Consider the following 15943-nt stretch of genomic DNA (forward strand, 5'->3'; position numbering starts at 1 on the left):
AGTATAGAAAATGGAGGCAGAAGTGGACAGGCCTCACCCATGCGCTCCCAATCCAGGGAAGTGGGCCTGGCCTGGGACTCCAGTTCTTGTGGAGACAATGGTGATACCTAGTATTTCATGCAGCATTAGTGTTTTATACAAAAATTGAGATGGGAGCACCATCTTCTCCCACCCTTTGATTTCTTGGTGCTTTGCCCCAGGAATGAGGTCAGGGCTCAGAACCCAGGCACATCCATCTTCCCATCTGAACCTGTTCAGGTGGAGAATGAGGAAGATGGAACTGGTTAAATTATCCCCAAGGTGGGGGGTTCAGTCTTAAGAGAAATTAAACAGGAAAAAGTGGCAGGGACAGAGATGACATCTAGGGTGGGAAACGGGAGGTGGTCGGGCTCGGGAGGAACCAACCTGGGAACCCCCTCCCTGTACCTTCCAAATCTCCCTAGACACTCCCTCTAGTTTCCCCCAACTTCTAAAATAACTCTATTCCTTCAGGGCCTTCTGGAAATAGATCAGGGCCTAAAATGAATTCTCCGTCCCCCCAACAACATCAAAAGCAATACAAGATTATTGACTTCACTAGTACTCGGAAATAAAAATTAGAATAGCAATAACTTGGAAGCATTTTAAACGGGGGGATTGAATAGAATTTTCTAAAGGAATACAAAAGTTTAGTGCACTGTTCTCTGGGTATATTTTGAGACTGAATGATTAAGATTTCAGATTAAAAAAACAATAACAAAACAACACTACAACAAGTATTGGTATTTTAGTCCTTAGAAATACGATGGGATGTTGGAACACCAAAACCAGCAGGAGGTGGATATACCAGGTGTCCACAGCCCCACACCTCCACACCTCACACCTTCAGTCTATACTCTGAGTTTGTATTTCCTGGTTGAAACAAGCAGCCTCCTGGGGGCTTGTTGGCCCTCTGTTGATCTGCCTCCTGGGGACATGCGCTGGTCATGCTGAGCCAAGGATTCTGCCCAGGTGACAGAAATGAATGGGTTCACCACATTTTAAGTGTGTTGGCCCCCAAACTGAAGCTCACACAAATCTGGCCAGTTCGTCTTGTGAGTAGAGGTGGATTTACCATAAGTCCAAGAAAGATTAAATTTTAGGGTTCCTTCCAAAGCCCTGGAAGGGGCCCCAACAATGAGTTCACAGGGTCCTATGCTTTGTAAAATTTGCAAAAGTAAGATATTTTAAACACTATTGCTTCCTCTCCGTCACAGTTTCCCTTATATCCAGTGGCTCTGGAAAAGCCATGGGAATTTTGGGGAAGTTGAAATGGAGATCTGTTTAGGCTGGATTTAGGTTGGACTATTTATGTGGTTAGCTGTCATTTCTGTGCACAGTTAAGGTACTGCTAGCCATCCTGGTGCAGGAAAGGGCTTCCAGGTACGCCCCTGTTGTCCACCAGCACCCTGGCAAAGGTTCAGGGCTAGTGGTCAGATCACAGTATGAGAGAGTGTCCTACAGCTCCCAGCACAGGAAGTGTGTGGATCGTGGAGGAGAAACAAGGTGTGAAATGCGCAAAGCCAGAAGCTAGTCTGTGGTAAGGTCTTCCAATCATTGATACGATGAGTGGGAGATTTGGTTCATGCTGGTGCCTAGCCAAAATATAAGTATTAATATCTCCCTATCAGGAATAAATAAATAAATTTAAAAGTAATAAAATAATAAAGCATACACAATTATACACACACTTATTATAATTTTGTCTTTACTGAGACAAAGATTTGGGTGCCAGTGGTTTATTTGGGAAGCCATCCCCAAAAGTGGGAAAGGGGAAGTGAAGAGAGTGACACTAGGCTTTTAAGGGGGAGAAAAGCACTTTGCAAAGATGCTGCTGAAGAGGGGCCTGTGAGCTTGTGACACAGCCGCTCCCATAACCGTTTCTTGAATGAGTTTACCCAAGTTTCTGCCTTCCTGAGCTCCCCAGGAGCAGGTGTCCCTGAGGACTTAGTGCCCCCCTTGGTCTCCAAACACCTGCTCAATCTGGAGGTTGAATGGATTCTCCTTTCCCAGGACCTGGGGCCACTGGAGCTGCACCTTCTTCCAGAAGCGATCTGCCAACAGCTGTAAAGCCACCTGCAAGAGAGAACCCAAAGGAGGAGTAAAAGGGAAATTAAAACAAAGTAAAGAAGTTACCAGCAAGATTTACTCTATTCCTTGTGCAGTGGACAGACTCTAGGATGGTTCCCCAGGATTCCTACCTTTGGGTCTTTGTATGATCCCCTTCCCTTGATGTGGATGGAAACTATCACTTGGTTCTAAGCAATAGAACACGGTAAAGGTGAAAGAATGTCCCTTCGGCGATTATGTTACATTATCTAAGGCTCTGCTTTGCTGGCAGACTTGCTCTGGAGACTCGCTGATGGGCTGATGATGTAAGAAGCCATGTTGGAAAGCCCACATGGCAGGGAACAGAGGGTGGCCTCCAGCTGACATCTAGTAAGGAGTTGGGTCTTCAGTCCTACAACCACAAGGAGATAAATTCTGCTAACAGCTCAAGTGAGTCTGAAATCAAATCGTCCCCAGTTGAGTCTCCTGGTGAGAATGCAGATTTTAGCCTCTGAGACTCTAAGTAGAGAACCCAACTAAACTATGCCAGCACTCCTGACCCACAGGAACTGTGAGACAACAAGTGTGTATTGTATTAAGCTGCTACATTTGTGGTAATTTGTTATTTAGTAACAGACAGCAAATATGCTTTCTCAGAAAGGCATTTATTCACTTACCTGTGGATAGCTAACACTTACTGCAGGCTTAAGGCTTGGGTTTTGGAGGTGAACAGGATGAATCCTTCCTTGAAGGAACTCCCAGTCTAGTGAGGGACCCAGACATGCAGAATGACACCACCAAACCCACAGGGAGGACTGTGAGGGATGCACACGGCTGGAAGGGGAAGAGGTGGCAACTCTGCTGGGTGTGAAGAAAGGATAGGTCCTCTCTGAAGAGTGTGGTGGCTGAGCTGAATTTTCAAGGAGGAATTCACCAGATGGATCATGAGGAAGGCAGGGTATGTGGTAGAGGACACAGCACATGCAGAAGCTTAGAGATGTGGAAGAGAAAGTCATGGAGGGGGACTATGGGTGCCTAGGAGATGAAGCTGAACCGGTCCCCTTGCAGGGCTGGGCTCCTGAAGGAGGCTGTGGGCACGGAGAGAGTGGTTGGAGTGCCAGGCTGTGGAATGTACAGGCGTAATGCACAATAGGCTTGTCCCTCTCTCTCTTGGCCTGATGCCCACTCTCCGGTTGCATTGTTGTATGTCCCCTTATTCACAATGGCAGCAGGATCCATTCTTGGTTGTTCGGTCCTCTGGCTTGTCATTAACATGCCTCTGATGAGGAGTCTTTCTCTGCAGATAATGCCCTCGTTTAGCAAATGGGCCCTGGACAGGCCTTCAGACCCCAGATGGCTACATCTCCATGGGAGGGGGGTGTGGGGGGGTTAATGCTGACTGATAGAGAAACGTGACTGCTGAAGGCCTCAGAGGGGAACACATTGTTCAGGGCAGATGCTCAGGGATGTCCCTGACTTTATACAGAAGCACATGGACATTGTCTTCAAAGGGCACATGCTGTTCATCATTCCAGCAAGCAGTGCAGCCAGCTCCCTGTGTGATGCTGGCCAGCCCTCTTCAGCCTTCTTCTCTGGGCTGAAATCCTCTCATTTGCAAAATGAATAAATGATCTAAAGACTCTTCTGGGTCTAAATTGTGTGTAAGATTTTAGCAGTTGTTAGAAAAAAATAGAACTGGTTGAGTCGATACATTAAATATCCCCAGTATTTTAATATGTTCCTGAGCCTTCTGAGGTGGACCCCAAATTCCATCCATCCAACAATGTAATCTTGATCATATCCATGTGGTGTCTAACACACATACACACCCCACTTGCCACCAACACACACAACACGTACCACATACCACACACCACACACACACACACACCTCTCAGACCTAAAGAGGCTGATTGTCAAGCCAGCACGTTTCCAGGAAGGGTCTGATCATCTCTCACACTATAAGCAGTCACGTCTTCAAAAACAGAGCACTGATTTTGGGCTGTTTTCCCTGCTACTTCTCAACAAAGTAGGCTGCTTCCAAGTCTGTGGAAAATTACTGGTTCTTCTTTTTTGTTTTTTGCCTTTCACTTCAATATACCTAAGCAGTCTTCCTAACAATTATGTGGTATCAATTCATTTGTGGTCATTTATTTCCCAATGTGAATTAATAAAGGAGGAGATGGGGGTGAGGATAAGCAGAGGAAAGTTAAAATAAAAGAGCTGAGATTTGAGCATGTGGTAACTATTTGGTTTGAAAGCAATTAGTTGGCTATCACTCTAATGGAGACTAAAATATTCATGTGTGCATTGCCAATATTTTGGATCTAAAATGAGAATGATATTGTTACTACTAAACTAGATACTTGTGATAAAATGACCTACTATAATTATTCATTCATCTAAGAAACACTTACTGAGCACCTATTGTGAGCTTCTTATAACCAACCTCCTCTTGTAACTCCCATGATGCTCTGCACAGGGCAAGGCCCAGTCATCCTCATTACTCCAAGCGAGGTGTTCCTTGAACACAAATATCTTTTGTGCTTCCCTTTTCACAATTAAAAATGTTAAAGCAATATCTATTCATTTGGGAAAAAATTAAAGGACAATTAAGCAAAAAGAAAAACAGAATAAAATTTATCTTAATTATAATAGAGATAGTCACTGTTAACATTGAGCCTTTCTGAGGCACACACACATGCACACACACATACATTTGATCCCTCTGTAAATGTTTTATAATCTGCTCTTTTGGAGGTATAATTTACACACAGTAAAATGAACTCTTTTTGGTAAACAGTTCCATGAGTGTTGACAAATGCATTCAGTTGAGTAATCATCGCAACAATCTCTAATCTGCTTTTTATTTACTTTGCTCTATATTACAAACATATTTCTTTGCCACTAAAAGTAGATCTGTATCGTTTTTATTTGCGGCATGATATTCCATCAGATACGTGCAAGCTAATTTATTTCACCAATGCATTTTTTTCGCACACATCTCCCTAACATTTGTCCTCAGGACAGGGGTGGAGACAGTTTCCTGTTGCCAGTGTGCCCAACATCTGCAGCCCAGGAGGGGTTCACAGGCTGCCTCATTTACTAACCCTACTAGACATGCGCACGGAAAGAAATCTGGTCCAGCAGGACGCTAGGGAATGTGGAGTTCTGGTTAAGTGGAATATTCTGGTTAACAGGGTTAGGCCCTTCCTTGTCTCTTCCTTTGCAGTTGATTCAGCTGCCTGAGCTCTTGCAGGGCCCCAGCTGCAGAGCCCAGATGGTTGCCACATTGGCGGTGCTGCTTTTGTCTAGGTGTCACTCAGTTCTAGCAGGTGTGGCCCATCCTCTGGGTAAGTCCACATCCGATGGGCACTGGTGCTGTTCTGCAGGCATCCCTGCAGCTCCAGTGCTTCTGTGGGGCGTTGCCACCCACTCATCTGTCTACTGCTGCTACTCAGAAGCCCTCATGGTGGCAAAACCATGTGATGGTCATTGGTCCACTGTGAAGTTTTCTCTTTGAAACTCTCATAGAAGGGGTGACAACGTAGGGCAACTTAACACCCCATTGTCTTATATAAGTTTTTGGTGAAGCAGCTTTTTCAGTTTTTACTTGCAGCCCCTGATCTCCCTAGGATTCAGGCATGAGTCCACAGAGAGGGGAGTTGGAGGGTAGGGACCTGGTGCCATTTCTTCATTCAGCCCTTGGTGACAGCCACCATATGGCTTCTAGAATTTCTCTCCCTTCTAATGACAATTTAAAATTGCGCCACGCTTCTTTGTCTAACCACATTTGTATTTATGATGAGTTCTTCACCAGGAGAGTACCGGGTCCTCCAAGAAAATATACCATGTCAGATCCAGCCCACATGCTCATGATCTGCTCGCATATCCAGACATGATAGAAGCCCAGCAGTGGTCATAGCTGGACATCATCTGTGATTCCTCCACATTCCCGCTTTGTAAGCTAACTGTATGTATTTTGCTACAAAAATGGAACTCTTTAGTAAGACAATCATAAAAACAAACCCTGAACAGTAACTACATTTTTGTAATATTTTTAAAGAATAAATGCAATTCAGAGCAAGAGTATATAGATTTCACCAACAACTTAGCATGACTGATACCTTTTAAGTTGAACTCTTGCTAAATTTAACTCTGGGCTTCTACCAGACCAAAGTAAAAAATCTACTGTGAACTTATTTTTCTTGAAGGGAGAACAATTCCAGGCTGTTTTGTAAGATTGCTTTTAAACACCTGCAGGGAAGCCCTCACCACAGGGAAGGCACAGTTTTACTTCTCTGGCCTCTTAATCTGTCCAGAAACACAGTCTATTGGACCTGGTTACTTTTGGTCCCAATTAATTTTACATTTGTAAACTTACAACATGACAGTGGTGTAAGACGTATTTAAAAACATTTAAGGAAAAATGTTACATTTCCAGCTCGAGCCTGTCTGTGCTGGTTCAGGCTGCCACCACCAAAACCACTGCTGCCAGTTGGTGTATAAAGCAAACTAAACAAACATGGTCCCTGATGCCTGGGAGGGCCAGCCTAAGTGACTGTTATTTGAGGGTTCCCTGGCCCAGGAGGCCCTCCCTCCTCTCTCTCCCCACTGCCAGCTTAACTGCCTTTTTTGAGGGGCTCCACCAGTCTGTCAACGACCTTGTGTCCCAGGGGCTTACATGTTGAGACAAATAAAGACCTAGAGACTGTTAACTTATTTAAAGCCAATCCACTGATTATATATCTGATGTCTGCCACCAGCAGTGTATAAGGGTCAGGTCTCAAGAAAGAAGAGGGGATTGATGTCATGGAAAATTCACTGCCTGTAGGAAGAGTTTTAAGAGGATTGGTTTGAGTTGCTACTTCCATGAGGAGAGGAGAGGAGGCTGTTTTGCAGAGAGCTTCGTTGCGCGAAGCTTCTAAGGCAGGAGGTGTTAGGAATGTTTAGCCAGGTGGTCTCAGCATAGCCAAGGAAAGCAGACTTGGTGTATGTTCGTGGCTCTTTCAACGTTTTCTGTTTACTATTGTCTGATTTTAGGCCCAGAGATCTTTTACGTACCTTTTCAGATACTTAACTTTGCAAAGATGTTAAAAAGTGGGTGTTTGAACAGATAGAATTGCTACAGCTTCAACAGGTCACAAATCTGGGTCTCGGGTCTTTACAATGACATTTCTTTTCTAAGAAAAACTTTCTTTGCATTTTGTCAGCAGTTTGACTGCTATTCCCAACTCTCGGATGCACCTGCTCTCTCTGGAGGCATCTAGCGATCTCCTAGGACTTCTTTCCAGCGGGTCCTGCTGAGATGGGCAATGGCTCCCACTTTGTGGTAGTCACACCTGCGTCATCCCTCTCCTTTGAGTGTGGTAGGACTTGTAACTTGCTTTTAACTTCTAAAATATGGCACAGGTGATGGAATGTTACTCTGTGATTAGGTTACGTACAGTAGTGGCTGACATAACTGGCAGACTCTCTCTGTTGCCATTTTGCACCCATTGATGAAGCAGGTTGCTCAGGTGGCCTCTGAGCAACAACCGATTAGGAACTGAGACTCTCAGTTCAACAGGTCTCAAGGAACTACGTTCTGCTAACAAATGTGAGCTTCCAAGTCAAGCCTTCCGATGAGACCCAGCCCTGGCAGACACCTTGATGGCGACTTGGGAGAGTCAGTGGAGCAGGATACCCAGCTAATCGGTGTCTGGATTCCTGGCCACAGAAACTGTGAGATAAGAAATGTGTCTCCGGGGCTTCTCTGGTGGTGCAGTGCTTGGGAGTCCACCTGCCGATGCAGGGGACACGGGTTCTTGCCCGGGTCCGGGAAGATCCCACATGCCGTGGAGTGGCTGGGCCCGTGAGTCATGGCCACTGAGCCTGCACGTCTGGAGCCTGTGCTCCGCAATGGGAGAGGCCACAACAGTGAGAGGCCCGTGTACTGCAAGGAAAAAAAAAAAAAAAAACCACAAGAAATGTGTCTCCTACACTGTTGGTCGGAATGTAAATTGGTACAGCCATTATGGAGAACAGTATGGAGGTTCCATAACAAACTAAAAATAGAGCTACCGTATGAACCTGCAATGCCACTCCTGGGCATATATCTGGAGAGAAACATGGTCTGAAGGATACATGCACCCCAATGTTCACTGCAGCACTGTTTACAATAGCCAAAACATGGAAGCAGCCTAAAAGTCCATCGACAGAGGAATGGATAAAGAAGATGTGGCACATATACAATGGAATACTACTCAGCCATTAAAAAGAATGAAATAATGCCATTTGCAGCAACATGGGTGGACCTAGAGATTGTCATACTGAGCAAAGTAAGTCAGACAAGAAAGAGAAATATCACATGATATCGCTTATATGTGGAATCTAAAAAGAAATGATACAAATGAACATATTTACAAAACAGAAACAGACTCACAGACTTAGAGAACAAAGCTATGGTTACCGGGGTGGGGGTGGTGGGAAGGGTGGGGGGAAGGGATAGCTAGGGAGTTAGGGATCGACATGTACACACTACTATATTTAAAAAGGATAACCAACAAGGACCTGCTGTATAGCACAGGGAACTCTGCTCAATGTTATGCGGCAGCCTGGATGGGAGGGGAGTCTGAGGGAGAATGGATACATGTATACGTATGGCTGAGTCCCTTTGCTGTGCATCTGAAACTATCACAACATTGTTAATTGGCTATACTCCAATATAAAATAAAAAGAAAAAGGAATGTTGTGGTTTTTAAGTCATTTGCTATGCAACAATAGATAACTAAAATACCTTCTCAGTCTTAATTCTCTTTGATCTTTATTTTTCTTCATAACTTGATCCCTTGGGCCAATCTCATCCCTGCCAGTGTCTCCTGCTCTCAGCTAGAAGCTGGTGATTCCCAAACCTGTGTCTCCTGAGATCAGAACCCATAAATACGATCTAATGGCTGGATACTGTGCAGGCACCCCAAGTTCAGAATGTTCAAATCTGCTCCTTCTTCTGAGTTCCTTGACTTTTTATTTTCACCTTCCTTCATCCAGTTGTCGAATCCTGTGAGTCGTCTCACTCCCACCCACCAAATCCAATCGATCAGCAAGTCTAGCATTATATATATTTCTTAAAATTCTGGTTCTACATTTTGGAAATGAGATGAAAAAGTAAAGTGGTTGTCAGTCTATTGATATACAGGGATTTTTATATGCTTATTTATTTTCCATTAAAATATAAGTAAAGAATTTAGATGGTAAATATAATCTGGATCAAAAATTAATATCTATCAATCATAAATTTGAACGGTTCAACATAGCCCATATTTTTCAATGGGCTGTTCAACATAGCCCATTCAACTGGAGCAGTTGAATCAATAGTGGTTACGTACTCCCCCCTGCTTCTCTAGCAGGTTTTAGGAAGGAACAGGCCAATAAAATACAGCCTGCTCACCCCTTGGTGGTGAGGGGCCAGTATCAACTATTTTTGCTCAGATGTACAGGATTGGTGAGGGGGCACTTGAAAAAGGTCCGAGTCTACTCTTTTGGTTGGTATTATGTCTGTGCCATAAGGATGAGGCCCTGAGACTCAGCCTTGCCCATCTGACTCTTTCAAGATGGAAAAGATGTGGACCCCCATAGCTGCCCCATGGTCTAGAAGGATCCTTTCACACTGCTTCTGCTGTAGGGCACACCATCGGGAGGCGAGTACACAGGGACAGCCAGCGGCCCCTCTTCAAGGCTTCAAGTCACAACCCCGTCCTGATGGTGCTCACATCTGTATCTCCAGCTCAGATCCCTTCCTGAGCTCTAAGCTCATATATTATCTGCTGCAGGGACATCCCCATTTGGACATCCTAGAGGCTCTTTAAATCCAACATGTACCAAACTCGTCCTCAAACCACCCTATCCCCCTAAAGGTGTTCTTGACCTCAGCAGGCAATGAAATCATCTATCCGGTTTCCCAAGTCACAAAAGAAGTGTAATGCTCAGCATCTCTTTCTCTTTCACCTCGACATTCAATAAATGACCATGTTCTGTTGATTCAACTATCCGAATCTCTCCAATACAGGCCTTTCTTTCTCCTCACTACCTCTGTTCAGGCCATCACCCTCTTGTGCACAGGAGTGTCCACACCCCTGCTAGACCAAACCATTCTTCATGCTGCTACCACAGGTATCCTTTTAGAGAACAAGTCTAGGTATTTTTCCCTCTTGCTGAAAAATCTTCAACGGCTCTCTGTTCTCCACAGTTGAAAAGGTCAAACCCTCTTCAGACCTTATGTGACCTGTCCCTGAATACCTCTCTTGCTCCTTCTCTCTCCACTCCACTCTCATGTTCTATGTCCCAGCCACACTGAAGCACTTTTATTACCTCCAGTGTGCCATGCTTCCTTTCGTATTCAGGTCCTTGCCCTTGCACTTTCCTCAGCTCAACACTTTCTGCAGTCCCTCCCCTCTTCCTTTCACTTGACTAGTTCATGGTCTTAGTTCTGAGTTCCCTCCTCTGAAACTCTTTTCTTGCACCCCTCTCTCCCATTCCGTCCCCCATAATGCTCCCACAGCATCTGTGCTTGCACAGTTGACTACTTTTTACATTTAATTATCTGTTTATTTATCATTCTCCCACTCTACCCTATAATCTCCTTAACCGGCAGGGGTGGTTTCCTGTTCACCCTTCTCACTGTGTTTGATACCGCGTAGGCCTCAATAGACATTCTAGGATGGGAATTTGCCATCTAGACTGCTCAGCTCAACATACATGATAACTAGGCAAGCTTTAGGCATATCTATCCATTGTCAGCCACTTTAGATGTGGCTCCACCACTGTTGCCCACTCTATCACCCACTCTCAGCATGTGAACAAATATCTCAGGAATAACATAAGATTATGACACATCGATTTTCAGCTTTTTTTTTTCCGGTACGCGGGCCTCTCACTGTTGTGGCCTCTCCTGTTGCGGAGCACAGGCTCCGGACGCGCAGGCTCAGCGGCCATGGCTCACGGGCCCAGCCGCTCCGCGGCATGTGGGATCTTCTCAGACTGGGGCACAAACCCGTGTCCCCTGCATCGGCAGGCGGACTCTCAACCACTGCGCCACCAGGGAAGCCCCTCAGCTTTTGACTCTGTTCTCAACAATCAGTTAACGGCGAAGCTGTTTGAGTGCAAGGAAGAGTCCCAATTTGACAGACCTTGAACCCTAATACTATTTTAAGAGTTAGGGACAGAACTGTCTTTTGATAGATCAGACAAATATGTCCTGAGGGATACAACAAAGCTGTCTTTGACCCTCTTCTTTTTAGTTTGTTCCTCATTGCTCCCTCTCTGACCGTCTCCTCTTGTCTCCATTCTCTGTAGAATCAGAAGGGTAAAATTCTGTAATGTCCAAAGAATGACAAGAACTACTACCTAATTATTGCCAGAAAGCGGGTCTCCACATTAACTATTCTAAAACCAAAGACATCATTTTTTTTTTGGTGGGGGGGCAAACTCTAATATTTAACCAGCTTCTAGCCAATAGTTCTCTTGGATCAACCCATCCAAGTGATACACAGGAAACAGATATTCTGAGGCCCATTACTTAGATTGCTTGGGTTGTTGTTACTTAACACAGTAAGATGCGCATTTAATACTCACTTTAAAATTTACTCAGCATCTCTGAGACTCTACTGTCCATCCATCTGATCGTGGAATGGCACTCTTCCTTTTCTTTTTAGTTAATTAATTAATTAATTTTTATTTTTGGCTGCATTGGGTCTTCGTTGCTGCATGCGGGCTTTCTCTAGTTGTGGCGAGCGGGGGCTACTCTTCATTGCGGTGGCTTCTCTTGTTGCGGAGCATGGGCTCTAGGTGCTCGGGCTTCAGTAGTTGTGGCACGTGGGCTCAGTAGTTGTGGCTCGCAGGCTCTAGAGCGCAGGCTCAGTAGTTGTGGCTCACAGGCTTAGTTGCTCTGCGACATGTGGGATCTTCCTGGACCAGGGCTCGAACCTGTGTCCCCTGCATTGGCAGGAGGATTCTTAACCTCTGCACCACCAGGGAAGTCCCTCTTCCTTTTCTTTTGAGACAGTTCTTAGCCCTGCCCATGGGTACTCATGGCACCTAGAGCTCAGGGGGAGGGAGGACTATGATTCCTTTCATGCTTCTTAGGGGATGATCAGCCCTCCCTGTGGCCTGGCTGGCCATGGAGATCAAGGCTACAAGGAGTGCTTCTCACATTTGGACCCTTGTCAATGCCACAAAGGCCGCATCAGAAAGACGAGAGCCACAGAGGATTGCCTGTGGGTAAATGGCCCATCCCTCTTGCAGGGGACTGGCTTTCAAAATGTTAGAAGCAGCAGAGCTACTCCCCCACTTCTTTTTCTATTTTTTATACAAAGAAATATCGTGAGCAAGTCCAGAATGTAGAACAGATAAAAGCGGAACGTCCCTGGCTGCAGCCAGGACAATGGACGGGGGAGGGAGGGGGACAGAATCCCACCGTCTAGCTCCCCTTGCTCTGTGAAGAGGCCAGAGTAGAACTACTTTCCAGATTTTTCCTCGGAATTCTAAATGAGAAACAGCTCTTACTGCAGGATATTGCTAGGGACACTGTTCTCCTCTCGTATGGTTCTCCTTTTTTTCTAGAAGGATCCATAGAAGAAATTTCTCACAGGGCTCACTTCCAGGAGTCTTTCTGATTTTTTTTTTTGAGTACTTAATTTATTTTTTATCTTCTTAAGGCTATGACTTATGCCCTTCTTTGCATCAGCCGTGTAGGAAGCGTGGAGCTGATTTCGTGGGCCCTTGCAGGCTGTTTCTTAGGACTTCCTGGGACACGTTGTGAATTGTAGACATTAAGTCAGGAATTCAGGTGTCATTTCTACCTTATTTTCTTTTTACTCTGATTTTCACTTTATTATTTTATTTATATTTTATCAATTTAATTTATATTTATTTATCTTCTATCTTACACATGTGTGCACATCACCTCAAATTCTTTCTGGAATAAAATAGGATAAAAACGAATGCATGTGTGCATAATTATATTACAAAGATAACGTAACAGACTGCCCTCAGTAACCATCGTGTGACCGCACTTACCTCACTAGGGTGGAATCCATCCACGGGTTCAATGAGCTGCCAGGGCTGCCCTCCGCTCTTCTGCCACTCCTCCGTGACTGCGGGGCGTGCACACACACACACACATACACACACAGAGGGTTAGAGACATGCTTTCCCGAGCAACAGTTAACACCCAAGAGCAAGGACTGTGAAGTAGGCTCCTCCTGGGCCCATGCTTACCCAGCCACGTCTGCCTCTGCCGGGGGCTTGCTGAACAGAAATAATCTTTCCATTGTGTCATTATTTTTTCTCTAACTCAGGAAGACAAATGTGTGAGAGTGTTGGATGAATGCGGTTTGTAGAGTGAGGAGGGTGGTGGGAAGGGTGGGCTCGAAAATATTCAACATCGATTTAAGTCCATCTCATTTCTCAGTGGCCAGGAGGACAGAATTTCAGGAGTAGGAGGAAAATATTAAGCATTTTGTTAACATCTCCTTTCATTGGCTGCCATTTCCAGACACTGCCTGCATATGTCAAGCAATCATCATTGAAACTCACAGTTTGTCAGAAATATAATTACCTAAGATGATCTGGACATCACATTTAGAGTGAGTATGGCTACAGAGAAAACGTTATGAGCCCCAAAATGATGAACAGCAATAAAACTGTCCTTCAACAGGGGTGAGACCAGGAATGTCAGTTGCTCCAAGGCAAAGGCATAATGAACTCTACATTATAATATCATACAGTCAGTAAGAACTCCTCAAGGAAACTTCAAGTCCCTAGACAGCCTCCAGAGAGAAAAATGTGAAACCTACCACTCCCAGTGTAGCCCATGTCCTCATTTCCCTGGTGTCCAGAGAGGGGAGCCGGCACAGCTGAGATTCCTCTAGTTCTTTCCTCTTCACTTCACAAAAACCCAAGGGCAGGGAGATGTTCCCTCTTGCCCTCTTTGTTTATCTCTCTTTTGCCCCAAGGGAAGGAAGGCTTTAACTGGATGAGAGAAGCTGGACTTTCCCAGAGCTGAATCAATACTATGCTGCTTTTGTAATTAGTCCTAATATCACGCCAGGCCGTCCACACTCGCTACCCAATTCTTGTCCCCAGAGGGGCTTTAAATACTGCTGTCCTTCTCAGAGCACAGGAAACAATTCCTGCTGGTGCTTTGGAGTCCTATACTGGATCAACAATTCCTGTTGGCTTTGTCCCTGCCAGAACGGCCACCACTGAGCCACTCTCTTATACTTTATGCCTGGGTTTTACTGGAGGTTGTTAGAAGAAGCAGCTAATGGAAAGTGGCCTCTGCATTTCTTGTGAATCTCAAATCAAGGATATTGTCCACTGTGTCCTCCACATGTGGTCACAAGGGAGAGATTGCTTCATGCTGGTAAACGGTGTATCTCTCTGAAGGAATGGTGTGTATCTGCTCTTCTGATAGGAAGCTCAGAATTACAATGCTACTGAAACCACACTAACCCTTATGAAGGCTTATTCATTCTGCTGAGCCAGCTTGCAGACCTCACAGTTTCCTGCCATTGGCCCTAGGTACCCCGTGAAAGACAGAGCCTTGGGGAAGCTTGCCTGGCTCTAGCTTCAGTTTACCTGGCTGTCCTGTTTTTTAGGCATGACCTCGGAACCGGATTTTCTGCTTCAGGTTCAATTCTGGGTGCTTCCCCTTCCCCTCTGGGTCTGACACTTTGAAGCACCTGTGGGTCCCTCCTGTCTTTCCGGGTGTACCATACTGCCCCAGCCCAGCCCTGCCCATCCTGGCTCACCTGTCATGCGTTCCCCATGCTTGGTTCAGACTCTTCTTTCTCCCCCTTGGTCGGGAGACAATGGGTCACTTTCCTACTTGTTTTTTGGGTCATGCCGTTCTACTTTCTAACTTTATGCTGATTCTCTCTCTGAGCCATTTCCAATCTGAACATGCAACCAATTACCCTTAATGGAGCACCAGGCATTGGAAGGGTTTCTTCAAATACAAAGTCAATGTCACCCCCACTGAGCCCCCTCAGCGCTTTTTGTTCTTTTGTACTATTTGTCTCATCTCTACTTTGCAGCCCCACAGGGTTTCTAATACAGAAATCAACACTGATGCAGAAAGGTCCAGCCCAGGCAAGATGTCAGCCTCCTAAGCTCCTCTGTGACTTCAGAGGTGACCTCGCTTCCTTCACGTAAATCCTCAATGAACTTTTCAATTCTTTCTCCTGCTTCTCCCTTATTTTCAGTTTGGTTTCACCTTATGCTATACAAATGTTAAAAGGAGAAAGACAAGAAAGAATGAAAGAAAATCTCAATCAGATGTTAAGTAATTCCCAGGCCTGTTGGACAATGGGAACCAAGCCCAGTCAAGACCTGAGGAAGGGTTGTATTAAAGAGAGAGACAGCAAGCCGTGGGCCTGACCTGGACCACTCACACATCCTCTGACCCAGCAGGGGTAGGAAGTTCCTCATAACACCTTTAGACTCTTCACATTTGCCGGGAAGGTTGAGTAACAAATTGAATCTAAACTTGTGCGTTCCCTGGCCAAGAGAATGTTCAGAAAGGAATTACAGTGATCCGGAGATCTGGAAAATCGACAGTGGAAAGCAAATTTGAGCTTATAAATGAAACACAGTTTAAGCCAAGCTCGTGTTCCTGGAGAGCAATGTTTGTTAAGAGCTCCATATTAAAAACACCAGACTTTCTCATACCCGTGTTTCCTCTGGTGTGATTCAATGTTAGTCTTAACGAGGCTTAAAGTTAGTCTAGACTGTTTCCATTTTGATTGGAATTTTATGTGCATTACTAACTACCAAACTAAAAATTATGGCCCTTAGAGAAAGGGAGAGGTGGTGATAGACATTATACTTCATGGAA

General features: G+C 45.1%; 1 protein-coding gene across 1 annotated transcript in view; it reads right to left on the reverse strand.

The window, feature by feature from the left end:
* Positions 1-1857: 1857 nt before the first annotated feature.
* The window catches only part of AOAH (acyloxyacyl hydrolase), a 171419-nt gene continuing 157333 nt past the window's right edge, over positions 1858-15943 (reverse strand). Inside the window, exons 21-22 of the mRNA XM_082847010.1 lie at positions 13123-13199; positions 1858-2094 (exon numbers count right to left, since the gene is read on the reverse strand). Of these exons, the coding sequence (XP_082703136.1) occupies positions 1966-2094; positions 13123-13199 (206 nt within the window). The 3' untranslated portion in view covers positions 1858-1965. The remainder of the gene's footprint in view (positions 2095-13122; positions 13200-15943) is intronic.

Source organism: Leucopleurus acutus (genome assembly GCF_964270905.1).
Source record: "Leucopleurus acutus genome assembly, chromosome: 9".
Classification (NCBI taxonomy): domain Eukaryota; kingdom Metazoa; phylum Chordata; class Mammalia; order Artiodactyla; family Delphinidae; genus Leucopleurus; species Leucopleurus acutus.